The 15,452-nt window shown below is 32.0% G+C and overlaps 1 protein-coding gene across 3 annotated transcripts; it reads left to right on the plus strand.

The window, feature by feature from the left end:
* The first annotated feature begins 7,793 nt into the window (after positions 1 to 7,793).
* LOC145157178 (ABC transporter F family member 1-like) lies at positions 7,794 to 11,789 on the plus strand. 3 transcript variants are annotated; one of them, XM_079076269.1, is made up of 6 exons: positions 7,794 to 7,918; positions 8,012 to 8,242; positions 9,643 to 9,716; positions 9,827 to 10,037; positions 10,253 to 10,487; positions 10,559 to 11,789. In XM_079076269.1, exons 2-6 carry the CDS (start codon positions 8,012 to 8,014, stop codon positions 11,611 to 11,613), a joined length of 1,806 nt encoding a protein of 601 aa, XP_078932395.1. In that variant the 5' UTR covers positions 7,794 to 7,918; the 3' UTR covers positions 11,614 to 11,789. The 3 variants fall into 3 exon arrangements, with proteins under 3 accessions (XP_078932395.1, XP_078932402.1, XP_078932399.1); XM_079076276.1 differs by lacking the exon at positions 7,794 to 7,918 and adding an exon at positions 9,200 to 9,322 and having other exon boundaries at positions 8,009 to 8,123; XM_079076273.1 differs by lacking the exon at positions 7,794 to 7,918 and adding an exon at positions 9,200 to 9,322 and having other exon boundaries at positions 8,119 to 8,242.
* Positions 11,790 to 15,452: the final 3,663 nt, after the last annotated feature.

The raw sequence follows: 15,452 nt of genomic DNA on the forward strand, positions 1-15,452 counted from the left end.
TGGGTTTTGGCCAAGACAAGTAATCTCGAGGGACCAAATATGAAAAAGAGGAAAAATAAGATGAAAGCCTTCTTCATTCATTTTTTCAATCATATTCTTCATTAAAAAGGGCTCCCTAATGGCGATTTTCATCTTCTCTCAATCTAAGGCTTGATTCAAGTGAGGAATTGAACAACCGAGCAAAAGAAAGAAAGAATCAAGACTTGCAATGTAAAAATCTCATCCCCGTTTAACTTAGAAATCGTTTTAGTGAAGTGGGTAAAACCCTAATGTCGAAATTTATGAGATACAATGATTAGTGTATTGGTTTCTAACCTCCATTGGGTAGTTTTGATGATCACAACCGTAATCCAATCATTCCATCGTGGATTTGAGGATTTGGGTGAAAACTCTCATGAACCCTAGAAATTGACCTTGGTATTTTCATGTTGATATGTTATGAAAGAGAGATGTTAAATGACCTAGACGATATTTGATATCAACAAATCCAATTGGAATGCTCAAATTCATCCATGGTGGTAGAATGCTGCATAAATATGGATTTTAAATGGTTTTGGGGAAACTATGATGACACCAATGGAGTCCTTTGTATGTGAGAATTTTATGAGTATATGATACTCATAAACCTCAGTTGCTACTAATAATATTTTCATTCAAAACATCAAGACTTGAATGATCCTTAGTTGAATTTATGGAGCATTGGATTGTAACACTAGTCAAAATAGGTCAATACACAATCACATGTGATAATGTTAATCATGTAACATGATTTTGTTAAACTAGTAATGTGATAAACGTGCTATGTAGTTCATGATAAATTCTAATACAAATATGAACTTTCTTTATGATGCAACTCAAAGTATACGTCCATACGATTCCAAAAATATAGAGAATGTCTGAATCTGACTTCGCATGAAGAAGTTATGATGAACCGAACACTATAAATATCTATAATAAGAAGAATTTAAAATAGACTTAGAATTAGCTATTGGAGTCTAAAAGATAGTTGTATTACTTGTAAATACCTACGCGTGCATATAAAGAACGTCAAAAACGGAGTTCGTATGTAAAAGTTACGACCTTCCGAAGATACATCTGTCAGAAACCCTAATCCGACTGAGCTCACGACGTGAGCATAGAAACTCACGACGTGAGGAGTCATTTTGCCACATTTCGGATCTAGAAGGTGCGTGACGAGGCTACGAAGGGATAAGTTCTAAGCTCACGACGTGAGCAAGGATATCTCACGACGTGAGGAGTCACATGGCCACCTTCCGAAGCTAGGGACGCAAATGGCAAGTCTACGGGGTGACCAGCCATGGCTCACGACGTGAGACTATATGGCTCACGACGTGAGAGGCCAAAAACCTTCCTATAAATTGCAGGTCCGACTCCAGCCATTCTTACACCTAAACTTCTTTCTCCTCTCTCCTTTGCTGAAGCCCTCTTGCATCCCGAGCCCCGACGACCTCGTACCGCTGACCGTTTTTGCTTAGATTACATAAAATCACGCTACTAGGGTGAGTTTCACGGCCCCACTTTCTAATATTTCGGGGGAAACGCATGCTAAATATTGTATATACGTTACTATTATGTCTATATGATAGTATATTACTATCAACGTAGATAGTTATAATAACCGGGATATAGTTGTTCTAAATATAATATTTTGAATATATACAACTTTTATCAACTTGTTAGCATGTTATTATACTAATGTAGATCTTGAGTTATACTTAGGATTCTATATATATGTTGTGTGCGATATAGTTCCGAAGTTATATTCGGAAGTTCTATATGTTAATTTAAAGGTATGTTGCTATTATTGGTTTTATGTCAAGATAAAACTTGGTATGCTATATGTTGTTATTGTTAGTTTTATGACAACATAAAACTTGGTATGTTATATATTGTTGTTGTTATTGGTTTTATGTCAAGATAAATCCTAGTTTTACTTCAAGTTATAGCTGTTATACTGCCTAAATGTTATGAAGTTAGGAGTAATGTTTAAAAGCATAGTCTAGTAACTTAGGGTTTTAGACATGAAAATGCTTTTGTTGTTAGAGCTATAGGAAGTCGTCGAAGTCTACATGGGTAATTGTATTCATCAACTAAGATTGGGGATCTTAGCAGAAATCCTCTGAACTGTAACCGTTAATCCCGTGTGAGCGAGGAAGTCGTGTATAATTAGTATACAGGTTGACCACACCACTTGTGATTGTTAGCTACAGTCAACCATAAGCGAGTGACGAACTATCCTTTTACTTGTTATTGTTCCGGTGTCGATGAAGCGTACGGTGTTGTTCTCATGGAAATCATGAGTGTTGTTTCTCATGGAAATCATGAGTGTGTTATTTCTCATGGAAATCATGAGTGTGTTTTATCAGAGGTATTATGTCATAGCAGGGGTTACAGGCTCATGGTAGCAAATTGTTAGAAACATTATACTTTGTTGTATACAAGTATTAATGTTAAGTATAAGTTTCCCTCTACTTATACCTTAGGATCAAGGAATGTTTAGGTATGACACTTAATTGATAAGTAAACTATTATACCTAATATATATACTAAATGTTGGAGAGTCAAAATGATACTTTCAAAACTATACTTTTGAACTTGGAAAATGTATTATTTTTATATGGAGTCAAAACTTGTGGACTCACCAACTTTATGTTGACGTATTTTTAAATGCATGTGTTTTCAGGGAATTGAAAAGCTGGTATGTATTCGAATAGGAGAAGTTTTACTATTACCTTTCTGTTCATTAAGAAGTATGCCATAGTCGGATATTATGTAATAAGTACTAGGAAAACAATAATGTAACTTTCAATCATCAATAAAGGTATCTATTTTCTTTAGTACTGTTCAATGTATGTTATATAACTGTGATACGAAGAATGACGTTACACCGCCCGGTGTTTCCGCCGACGGCTGGGGGTGTGACATGGATCATAAGGGAAATTTGGGAATTTGCTATGGAATTGGACAATCCATTTATGGGATTGGATTGTGTTACAACATGTTTTATGCACTTGACAACACCCAATGATGTATTAAATGATTTTGGAATAAGTCATCTTCGTTAAAGAGTGTTATTGAGCTCTTAACCCTTGCAAGTGAATGTTTATAAGCATTTAGAGTGTAATAATTGGTTTAGGGATTCCATAATTAAGTTAAACATTTACAAGAAGTTTAGTTATGCTTTAAAGTACTTAACAACATTCAATAAAGTGTATAATAAGTTGGGTTCAAGCTTTGTGAAATTTGGAATGCCCAATTCCATTGTATCCTAGCTAGCACTTGCCTTAGAAAAGATGAGGATCATTATGCTCTTAAAGGTTTTAATGAGGACTAAATGAATTAATTTGAATGTTTTGACATGAGAAAATGTCCCATAATAGTGCTCGGAAACCTTTAAAAGTGTTACAAATTGTTATCTAAACGACCAAAACAATCCAAGAAAGTGTAAGCCTCATAAAGTGAGTTTTAGGGTGAGTTTGGGCTACCTTGGGATGCAACCCTCGTGGTCAGGCATGCGACCCGCATGCAGGGATCAGAACCCCTAGCTCCACCATAATCTGAACTTTAGTATTTTCCTCATAACTTTAGCATACAAACTTAAATTTACGCATGATTTTCGCCTACATTCATATTTTTACTTAAGAAATTATTTAAAATCAATAAAATTTACTAATGGGACCTATGAGGGGTATTTTGGTCCTTTTGATTGATCTAAACCTATATTATATAGGAAGCACCTAAGGGGAGTGTTACTTGTGGAAATGAGCTTGAAAGAGGGAAACAACCTACATCGGAGAACTAGGTGAGTACGTGTAGACTTTCTTATGAAAGTGTTTTTAAAAGCAAATCATGTCTTTAATATGTATATCATTATAAAATGTCCAATTATTTATGAAGAAAGTTGTTTAAAGTTATATGTTAATGATAAAAGGAAAAGAAGTAAAGATGAAATGAAAACTATCCAGACCATGATGCCTCATAAGAGGTCTAGAGGAATCTACTGGGGTGGTACCTCCCCTTCACGAAGTAGATGTCCTAAAAACATGATGCATTGGTTGAGTGATTTGTTCTTTCCACATTGGTCTTGGAAATAGAAATTGAAATAAAAATGGAAAAGAAGCTAATGAAATGATAAGAAATGATACTTATGATATGATATGTGATGTTATGTATAAAATGATTTTTCATGTAAATTATTGGAAATGTTTTATGGTGTGTATGAAATGAGTTTTACCTTGAAAATGATTAAAAACATTTTATAGTTTAAAACCCACGTGGCTCATAATACATTGTGTCTTACATATTTCTTTTTAATGTCATGTATCTCAGGTTGCACTTAAGGAGAAAATATTATAGATGGAAGTTAGAAGTTAAGAGATAGAGAGTGAAGTGAAACTTGTTAAGTTCTTACTAATTCTATTGATGTAATTCTTATTTGCTTGTTATGCATATATTGATGCTTAATGGTAACACCCAATGTTTTAATTGTAAATGTTTTCGTGGGACAAAGTTTTTATTAAATACGGGTTAATTCCCGAAAAGATTTTATAACCATAGCTTTGAAAAAATTTGAAAATTTTGGGGTGTTACAGATCTTGTCAATATAACACTTTAATTCCATTACACAAACACTCAATAAATATCAAAGGTATACAAACACTAAAAGAAATTGAATTCCATTTTAATTCTATTACACAAACACTCAATAAATATTGCCCATATAACATCTAAATTCCATTAAATTACTTCTAAAATGATAATAAATTATAAGTACATTGACTACATGAATTGCAACTTGGTCTACAAGGTTTGTGTTATAACTGGTTGATCATAATTATAGATTACATCCATTAGGGTTTTTCTCTTGATCGGTACTTACAGAGAAGAAGAAATATTGATATGTGAGATATGAATGAGATTTGATTAGAATAGAGGTAATGGTACATGGGGGTCTTAATGTTCACATACGGTTTTTGAGTTAAAGGACAAAAATACCCCTGACGTGCCAGGTACGTAGGGGGAAATTAACGGACAATGTTGATGTTTGATGGATGTCGGGACCAGACACATATAAAAACAAATATGGAGGATGGATTAAGTGCAAAAAAAGTTAGGGACCAAACTACATAAACGATTTCAGTATTTTGTTTTGTTTTGTTTTTTTTTTTTTTTTTTTTTTTTTTAATATTAAGTGCATTAAGTTAAAAATAAACACCATCTTAGTTACTTTGTTAAAGATGTGTTTGCTTCTCATACAATTTATAAAGAAATTGAAATGTTTAAAATAATTGAAATATAAAAGAATTAGAATTCGAAGAAATATGAATATATATTTTTAATTAATGGTTGTCGATAGTTGTTATTATTTAGAAAGTATATCTAAAAAAGTTCAAAAGACTAAAATAAGTCTAATAACTATTTATAAATAAAAAAATTATAAATAAAAATAATATGTTTTTTTCTAAACCTATGATATAATTAATAAATGTGTTTGAATATTTGAAAAATATTTTGTTCGTAAAAATGTTATATTACAACATTAAGTAACGTAAACACACAAAATATATAAAAACAACATTAAATTATATATTCAAACAAAACATAAAACAATTACAATCGCAAAGATAATTAAAAACAAATAAATGATAAGATAATACTAAGTAATTTAAAAATTGAATTAACCAATAAAGTAAAAATAAAAATAAAAATAAAAATTATATAATCTGTATGAGAATAAAAAAAAGAAACAAAATGATTATAAGTTTGATGGAAATGAAGTGATAGGTAACAATAATATAAAGAAAATAGAAGTTGCATACTTGTTTTCATTGGAGAATAACTTTATGTGTTGATGACTCATTTTATAAAGAAAAGAGATCATTCCTATGAGACAAGAGAACCTAATTGAAGTGGTTATTGATTATGAACTATTATGCAAGTTAATTTCATTAAGAACATAAAGAGTAGTAAAAGAGTAAAATGTCAATAAAAAGTGAACATCTTGAAGTTTATGTTTGTTAGTTGTTCAATGAACTACTCGTGGGGGTTGCTTAATGATTTATTCTTGTATTGTGCTAAGTGAGGGGTAGAGTTGGAACATAAAAGAGAAGAGAACGTACATGAGCAAAAATTAAAGATTACTAAGAAGTTTATCTTTAAACTTAAATTTTGACTCTTTAACATTTCATCTTATTGTTGGATGTTTTTATTAAGTTTTCTGAATATCACCGATAAGTTGTCAAATTGAAGTTTTAAAGATTTTAGAAATGATTAAAGTATATTTTATAAAGTTCAATGTCATTTTTGTTTAGTCCATATAAGAGGTGTTACAATCCTTGAGGATTGTGACCAGTATCAAGCTCTCACACAACTTTGCAAATAGTTAAACAACTTGGCAAATGGTTAAACAGAGAAATGAGGCACATGACACAAATGTCAACTAAATTGTGTTGATTGTGCTCCAAGTGTGCAAATTCATATTTTGTAGAAGTTGGTGACAAATGGTTTTGTTATGACCTAATAAAGAGTTCTTGGTCAACTCACAAACGAAAAATAATAATTCATGATTGAAATATAATATATAATGACAACCTAAAAAATCATATATTTGATCAAAATTGTAAAAAATCTAAAAGAATATAACGTAAAAAAGGGTAATAAACGAAATATGTTATGCTTAAAGTCTTTTTATATATTGAACAAAATATACAACAAAATCTAAGTCCCATCTTGAACCAAGTTATGCACTTACAGTAGGATCATAGGATCATGAGTAGGACCATAATATCTTACTTCATTCCTATCCCATCTTTTTAGTTTTTAATTTTATAGTCAATTCTTTGATCTTTTAAACCTTATGTAGTTCATTCATTAGGTTAAAAAATCTCATGCATAGCCTAAAAAATGGCCATTCAATCAAAATTAAGCCTAAAAAATGTGTCTATTCAACTCGAAATCAAGCATTGCAGATTGTAGGAAGCTTCCGAGAGAATTAAACTCGCGTGTTGCACAGCGTACGTTAAAAATATATTGTTGAAATGTTGAAAAATATATGTTTAAAATTGTTATGTTATTGACATTAACTTTGACATAGTATTTTGAACAATATTATTCATTGACATCAACCCACTTTTCTCATTAATAAAATTATCTATTTAATATTATTTTTAACAATTATTATGATTGATTAATTTAAATTTTTACTTATTATTTTCTAATTTCTATAATGATGTTCATTTAAAATACAATTTATTTGTTGTTAGAAAACATTTATTGACTCATTTTGTTATATTTTATAAAATATTTAATCTCATCAAAAAACTTACATTTTTTGTTTTTTTCTGAATTAAATCAAACCTTTATTTTTTACTGAAAAAAGCCTTACATATATATTTTTTCCAAAAAAAAAACTCTAACATTTTAAATGATTTCAAATAAATCCTCAAACTTTTTAGATTTTTTCGAAAAAAATCATATTTTATAGAAAAAAAATGAAAAAAAGGTTTATTTTAGACAAAAAAAAAAAAAAGGTTTGATAAAAAAAACACAAAATATAACTTTTTTTTTAATGAGATTAACCTATACTAAAAGCAAATTCTTACATCCTAAAATAAAATAAACGATTTCATTCATTTTTTCATGTGGCCAAACATACAAAAAGGAAATAAAAGGCGGATACAAATTCTGATACGTAATCGCTATAGGACAAGTGTGTGCAAGGAGACAACGACAGTAACACGCCACGTGTCATCCTTCTCACCCACACCACACGCTCTCTATATATAGTTTCCTCGACTCCATTCCTTCATCCAAACCATTTTACAATTCAATTTCCGATCGAAGTTTACCGAACATATTCACGAAATTCTCTACATCTCCCCATTCATCCAATCACAAGGTATGTTTCTCAAATCAGATCATGTTTCTAGGTATTCTATTTGATTCGGATTTTGATTTTGTGCTTGTGTTTGTGTTTCTGTTATTGTTTCAGATGGTGTCTGATGCGAGTAAGAAGAAGGCGGCTCAAAAGAAGGCTGCAGCTGCCGCTAAGAGAGGAGCTAAGACCGTTGCTGCTGCCGCGTCGAAGAAGGCTGCGGCCATAGGTACGGTAAACGGGAGTTCCAGTTCCGATAATTTGGCTAATGGGATGGGGTCTCTTGCGATTTCTGATCGAACGTGTACTGGAGTTCTTTGTTCTCATCCTTTGTCTAGGGATATTCGGGTAAATATGATGATCGAAATTGGATCGTTAATTACTTTGATCAATTTCCGTCTGATCACTGATGCATACAATTGATTAGTTTCGTCCAGATGAAAGGTGTAAAACCTAGCAAATTTATATCAAATTATTTAGTTTATAGTGCACAAATACTTTACCATGGTTATAGTTTAAGGCTGCATATATCTAATTAGGGATTTGAATATTAGGTAATTTAGGCCTAACCTAGCATCTCATACTTTGATTAGTTTGATACGTTTCCTTTATGATGCGACTGTTACTAAAAGTTTGGTCATGTATGTGTGATTGCTTACTGGCTGTTCTTTGTATATCCACAATCTAGCTCATCGCATAAATCTTAGAAGTTTAAGAGACTTACAGGCAACTTAATTTTAGGTGTATGATTCGTTCTGATGCCCTTGTATCATAGGCGCTTTTAAGCTTTATAGTGTGATTTTGCAAATGGGAGTCCATTTAGCTCAAATCATTCTGCCATTTGTTTTCCAAGGTTGGTGAATGGAAAATCAACAAAAATATCCCTTTTTTGATGAATTTCTTGAAGCCCTTTCTTCATTTAGTGGTTAAATGTGTGAACTTCTAGTTTCCTAACAGGGGTTTGGTTAGGATTATGAACTACAAAACATCAAATATGGGCTTACAATATTCTCTACCCTAAGGACCTTCAGTTTTTGTTTTAAAGATCTAATATGACCATTTTATCCCTAATGAAATTTCACATATTCACCCCCATACTTTTTTTAAAACTTTTATCGGTAATGCCTTCAATTTCAATCCTACGTTGGATACAAGTTGTGTTCACCAAGGAATAAATGTGTAACCATAATATGATCTATTACCTTTATTTGAGTACAAGTATAATTGCCTGAGGTACAACTTCTCAATTTAAACAGAATAAACACGGATATAAATTCTCTGGCTTCATTTGTGGTGTTATTGTAGTTGGAGATGAGCAAATCATCAATGGCATCAATGGTGGAATGTTAGTGAAGATGATGAACTCTTCATGAAACTGTTGGTGTCACTCAAGAAGATGAAATGCTCATAAACTTGTATAAGCAAAAGGTTGGTGTATAGTGAATACTGAATAATAGCTGGAATTAAATAAACCCAATTAAACTTTTATCATATATCTTTCTAATTCAAAAAATCCACATACTTAAGTTAACCCATGAATCCATAATAAAAAAAATATTGTAACCTTTATTCAATTCATATAAGGTTATGGCCAAAATCCCATTTTACACCAAAGTTTTTGTTGATTGATCATTGATTGCTTTTTTATGTTAAGAATAGCATTTGCTGGATGCTGAGGTGGCACATGAACGATTTTGCTGACGTGGATTAATATTATGAGTTTTGACCTCTTAAATTTATATTTTCAGATAGAGTCTTTATCACTTACTTTTCATGGGCACGATCTTATTGTTGATTCAGAGCTAGAGCTTAATTACGGGAGGTTTGTACTTTGTATTATTTACATTTATTTGATTTTTTATTTTTGTAATGTAATTATGAGATTTGACTTCGACTTTGACTTTGACTTTGATTTTGACTCTGACTTTTTAGACGATATGGTTTACTTGGGCTAAATGGATGTGGTAAATCTACACTTCTTACTTCAATTGGACGTCGAGAGCTTCCAATTCCTGAACACATGGACATTTTCCATCTCACTAGAGAGATTGAAGCTTCTGACATGTCATCACTTGAAGCTGTCATGAATTGTGATGAAGAAAGACTCAAATTGGAAGAAGAAGCTGAACGCTTGATTGGACAGGTCATTATCATCTTCCCCTCAACTTTCATAATATTTACTATTTTACCATTCTCCCTCCCATTACACCTTTTTTTGCACGAAAATGGTGTAATCATCAGTGTAAAAATACAGTTTTTGTCTTATTGACATCAGTCTCAATTTAGTCAAATGCAACTAAACGCAGTACAAACCTGTTTTGTCATGTCCTGTTAAAAAATTGTTTTGCGTGGATTTAGGATGACGGCGGCGGAGAAGCGCTCGAGCGCGTATACGAACGGTTAGACGCGATGGACGCGTCCACAGCCGAAAAGCGGGCGGCCGAGATTCTAAACGGTCTCGGTTTCACCAAAAACATGCAACAAAAGAAAACCCGAGATTTCTCGGGTGGTTGGCGAATGCGTATCGCTTTAGCCCGAGCTCTGTTCATGAACCCCACAATCTTACTCCTCGATGAACCCACAAATCACCTCGGTCCGTCACTTTTAAAGAAAAATTTCAAAATCATTTTTCATAAAAAGACGCTAACGCCCTTGCATATGCAGATCTCGAAGCGTGTGTTTGGCTCGAAGAAACCCTAAAAAAATTCGAACGTATACTCGTGGTTGTCTCACATTCACAAGACTTTTTAAACGGTGTTTGCACGAATATAATCCATATGCAAAATAAAAAACTTAAAATGTACACGGGTAATTTCGACCAATATGTACAAACACGATCCGAACTCGAAGAAAACCAAATGAAACAATATAAATGGGAACAAGACCAAATCGCGTCAATGAAAGAATACATCGCCCGATTCGGCCACGGGTCGGCAAAACTTGCCCGACAAGCCCAATCCAAAGAGAAAACTTTAGCTAAAATGGAACGGGGCGGGCTGACCGAAAAAGTGACCCGAGACAGAGTTCTTGTCTTTCGGTTCACTGACGTCGGTCAGCTCCCGCCGCCTGTTCTCCAATTCATCGACGTCTCATTCGGTTACACGCCTGAAAATCTCATTTACAAAAACCTAGACTTTGGAGTTGACCAAGATTCTCGGGTAGCTTTAGTGGGCCCGAACGGGGCGGGGAAAAGTACACTGCTAAAACTAATGACCGGAGAGTTGATGCCGACCGACGGGATGGTGAGGCGGCACAACCACTTGAGGGTGGCTCAATTTCATCAACACTTGGCGGAGAAGCTTGATTTGGAGATGTCGGCTTTGGCGTACATGATGAGTGAGTATCCGGGGAACGAGGAGGAGAAGATGCGGGCGGCGATCGGGCGGTTTGGGCTGACCGGAAAAGCGCAAGTGATGGCGATGAGGAATTTATCGGATGGACAAAGGAGTCGGGTGATATTTGCGTGGTTGGCGTATAGGCAACCACATATGTTGTTGTTAGATGAGCCGACTAATCATTTGGATATTGAGACGATGGATAGTTTGGCTGATGCGTTGAATGATTGGGATGGTGGGTTGGTGTTGGTGAGTCATGATTTTAGGTTGATTAATCAGGTGGCGCGTGAGATTTGGGTGTGTGAGAATCAGAAGGTGACTAAATGGGAAGGGGATATTATGGGGTTTAAGGAGCATTTGAGGAGTAAAGCTGGTTTATCGTAGGTTTTTTGATATTATTAAGTCTTGATGATATATATTATATTATGTGTTTAATTCAATTAATATATGTATCGTACCGGTTGTAGTACAAATCATTGGGCTCTTTGATTGGATCATTCTAATCTCCAACAAGTTTAGTGATACCGAAACAATAAGGATTGAAATATTGTTTAAGGAAAGTGTGTAATGTGAATATGTGATGCAATCTTAATTAGCCAAATTTAGTTGCTACAACATGGCCATTCATAAATTTTAGGGAATATGACTTATTAAGGTAATTAATTTTTCGGTATGTTCATATCTGGGTAACTATCTTTTTTTTGTACACATCTAAGGTAACAAACTTTTTGAAAATGTTCACATATGACCATTATGACCTGCTATAGCAGGTTAAATCCTAGATGTGAACGTTTTCAACAAGTTCGTTACCTAAATGTGTACAAAAAAAATAGTTACTCAAATATGAACAAAACCAAAAGTAAAAATTAAATTACACGAATGGTCCCTGTAGTTTGGGAGAATTTGTGTTTTTGGTCCCTAACTTATTTTTTTAACTTGGATGGTCCCTATTGTTTATTTTTGTTGCGCGTTTGGTCCATGTCTTACCTAAAAAGACTATTGTGCCCTTATTAATTTATTTTTTAATTAATTTTCTTATTTATGTATTTATTTTTTACATATTTAAAAAAATTAATAGCCTCCATATATTTGTATTCCTCGGATGATCCATACTATTTATTTTTTAATTAATTTATTTTTTTAACTTGGATGGTAGACAAATATGTGGGGTCTATTAATTTTTTTAAATATGTAAAAAATAAATACATAAATAAGAAATTTAATTAAAAAATAAATTAATAAGGACACAATAGTCTTTTTAGGAGAGACAGAGACCAAACGCGCAACAAAAATAAACAATAGGGACCATCCAAGTTAAAAAAATAAGTTAGGGACCAAAAACACAAATTCTCCCAAACCACAGGGACCATTCGTGTAATTTAATTTTTACTTTTCGTTTTGTTCATATTTGGGTAACTATTTTTTTTGTACACATCTAGGTAACGAACTTGTTGAAAGCGTTCACATCTAGGATTTAACCTGCTATAGCAGGTCATAATGGTTATATGTGAACACTTCCAACAAGTTTGTTACCTAGATGTGTACAAAAAAAAGATAGTTACCCAGATGTGAACATACCGAAAAGTTAATTACCTTAATAAGTAATATTCCCTAAATTTTATATTATGTTTATGGGTGGAAAGACATTTAAGAAAATAAAGGTTTATTTTCAGAAGACTAAGAGCATAAAATGTTTTTTTGACCCTTTTTCTACCAAAACACACAAAAATAACTCTGGTTTTGCAAGACATATTCTAAGTTTTAATAGTTGTTCCTTTTGAAATTGTTTGATGATGTAATTTTATTAATAAGTGTATTTAAAGAGCTGATCGAACAAGTGATTCAGACGAGTTGAATGAAAAGTTAACACCGAATCAATTTAAATACAATTCTAAAATATTTAAGTTAGAGCAATCTAACACTTTTTTTTTGATCTTTTAATACAACTGATAAAATAATTAAAATTTTGAAAGTTATATTTATCCGTAATGATGGGAATGTTTATTTTTTTATTTTTTTATTTTTTATTTTTTTTATTTTATTATTTTATAGCCAACCAATTTCAACATTCGTTTGGTGTTTTGAAGAAGAAGTGGAAAATATCAACTAAAATGTCAAAATTTTGTAAAAAGCCCGAATAAATTGATAATGGTAATATTTATTCTATATAACTATATTCGAAAGAATGACTCAACTTATATGATTTTCAACAACATTGATTACATACAATACACTAGAACTAAGCCGTCGTTAAATACAATACACTAGAACTAAGCCGTCGTTAAAGATTTTGTCATATGATTATATTTGCGAGTGATCAACCCATGATATGCAAAAGATTTATAATTATATTGTAAATATGATATAAGATGTCAAAATTTTCATTTAAAAATAAATAATCAAAAGACTTCTATTTAATACTTATTTTAATTAAATAAAATGCATTACTTATCTGTCTTATAATATCAATTTATTTTTTACTTGAATTTTATATGTGAATTTATATTTATCAAATAATTTAACCACTAAGTTTACCAATCATCAATTTCTATCGGTTAGTTTTTCAACAATAACATTTTAACATGTGTTTTCTCGTTACAAAGGAAAAAAAGAGGAAAAATCCGATTAATGACATTTGCATGTGCAATAAATAAACCATGAAAGGTCCCTATTTGGATAGTCAATTTCATGGACCACAGTGTGTCATCTTAGTACCAAAACTTCACACCCCAACCTCAAAACAACTTACATTTCATATATACACTTTTTCTATTTAAATTTACTTGAATAAGTGTTTTTAAAGTATATGTACAAAGTACAAACAGTCTCATTCTAATAGCCACATTGGTAGGGATATTCATACCCAAAATTAATCCATGTTTCAAGATACAAAAAGTGGAAAATAATCTCCACCAAGTTGTCGACCAAATCCAATGTTATATATTTGCGATTTCCAAGTCATATATTATAAAAGAGATCAAAGTTTAAAGATGTCTTACTTTAAATGTAGCCTAATACCTTAATGAATTTTTAAAAAATAGAAAAAAAATTTGATTTTTCCAAAAATAGCCAGAAATAGATGACTACACTTACCTCCAATTTTGTACCCTTTAGCTGTGATTTTCTTTGTTCTAACTGTGATTTCTTCTAATCCAATTGTGATTTTCTTATGAATTTTAGGTATATTTTTTATGTCCAAATGGTAAGAATATGACAAAAAAAAAACAATTTTTTTTGTCCTAATAAAAATAAAAACGATTCTAGAAGTCACATATGGTTAGATATATGACAACAAAAAATGAGAAGATTTTGGCAAAAAAAAATACAGGTACAGGTACATGATGCATAAGTCATGCATCAGCGACTTGTACTTTCATAGATGAACCACACAACTGTGAATGTACAAGTTGTTGATGCACGACTTGTGCATCAGACACTTGTACATTCACAGATGAACCACACAGTTGCGATTTTTGGCATTCTACCCGAGATTTCCTTTAAAATGAACAACCTAACTGTGATTTCCTCTCACGATAATTAGAAAGTGTGAAAATGAGAGGTATTTCTAAAGTTTCAGGTTGTTATACTTCCGACCTATGGGCCGAAATTGGAGCCAAATTGCAGCTTATGATGAGGAAATTACAATTAGAGGATACAAAATCATAGTTGTGACTAATTACATGTGATTTCAGTGGTTATTTTCAGAAAACATTAGTTTTTAGTTATTTTTTTAAAACTAATTAAAAAAGTTAGGTTGTATCAAGAACTTTGGTTTTGTTATAAAATATGATCAAATAACAAGATAAATTCTCAAGTAAAGAAAGGCATGAGAGTGGAGAGAACTTTTATTCCAATACTTGTATGAAATCATCAATACTTTACAATACATAACACTCACTATTTATACTAGGCAAAGAATATGAAATGTGATGTATGTTATGAATGCTCATTATAATGGTGCCTAACTACACTCATAAAACTCATAATAATATTTGTTATAATGCTCACTAATTATGGAGAGTGATGGGGGAATATGGGGAATCCAATAGTCATTTACTAAATAATAATTCATAACACTCCCCCTCGAATGACGATTATATCATGCTTCGTTAAAACCTTAATAAGTAAAACCTCATGGGGAAAACCCTTTATTAAGGAAAAAGAGTAAATGATTAATAATAGATATTTGGAACAGTTGCCTCGTTAAAAACTTTGTTAAGAAA

The sequence above is a fragment of the Lactuca virosa genome, chromosome 1 (genome assembly GCF_052849685.1).
Source record: "Lactuca virosa cultivar CGN04683 chromosome 1, Lactuca_virosa_CGN04683_v6, whole genome shotgun sequence".
Lineage (NCBI taxonomy): Eukaryota > Viridiplantae > Streptophyta > Magnoliopsida > Asterales > Asteraceae > Lactuca > Lactuca virosa.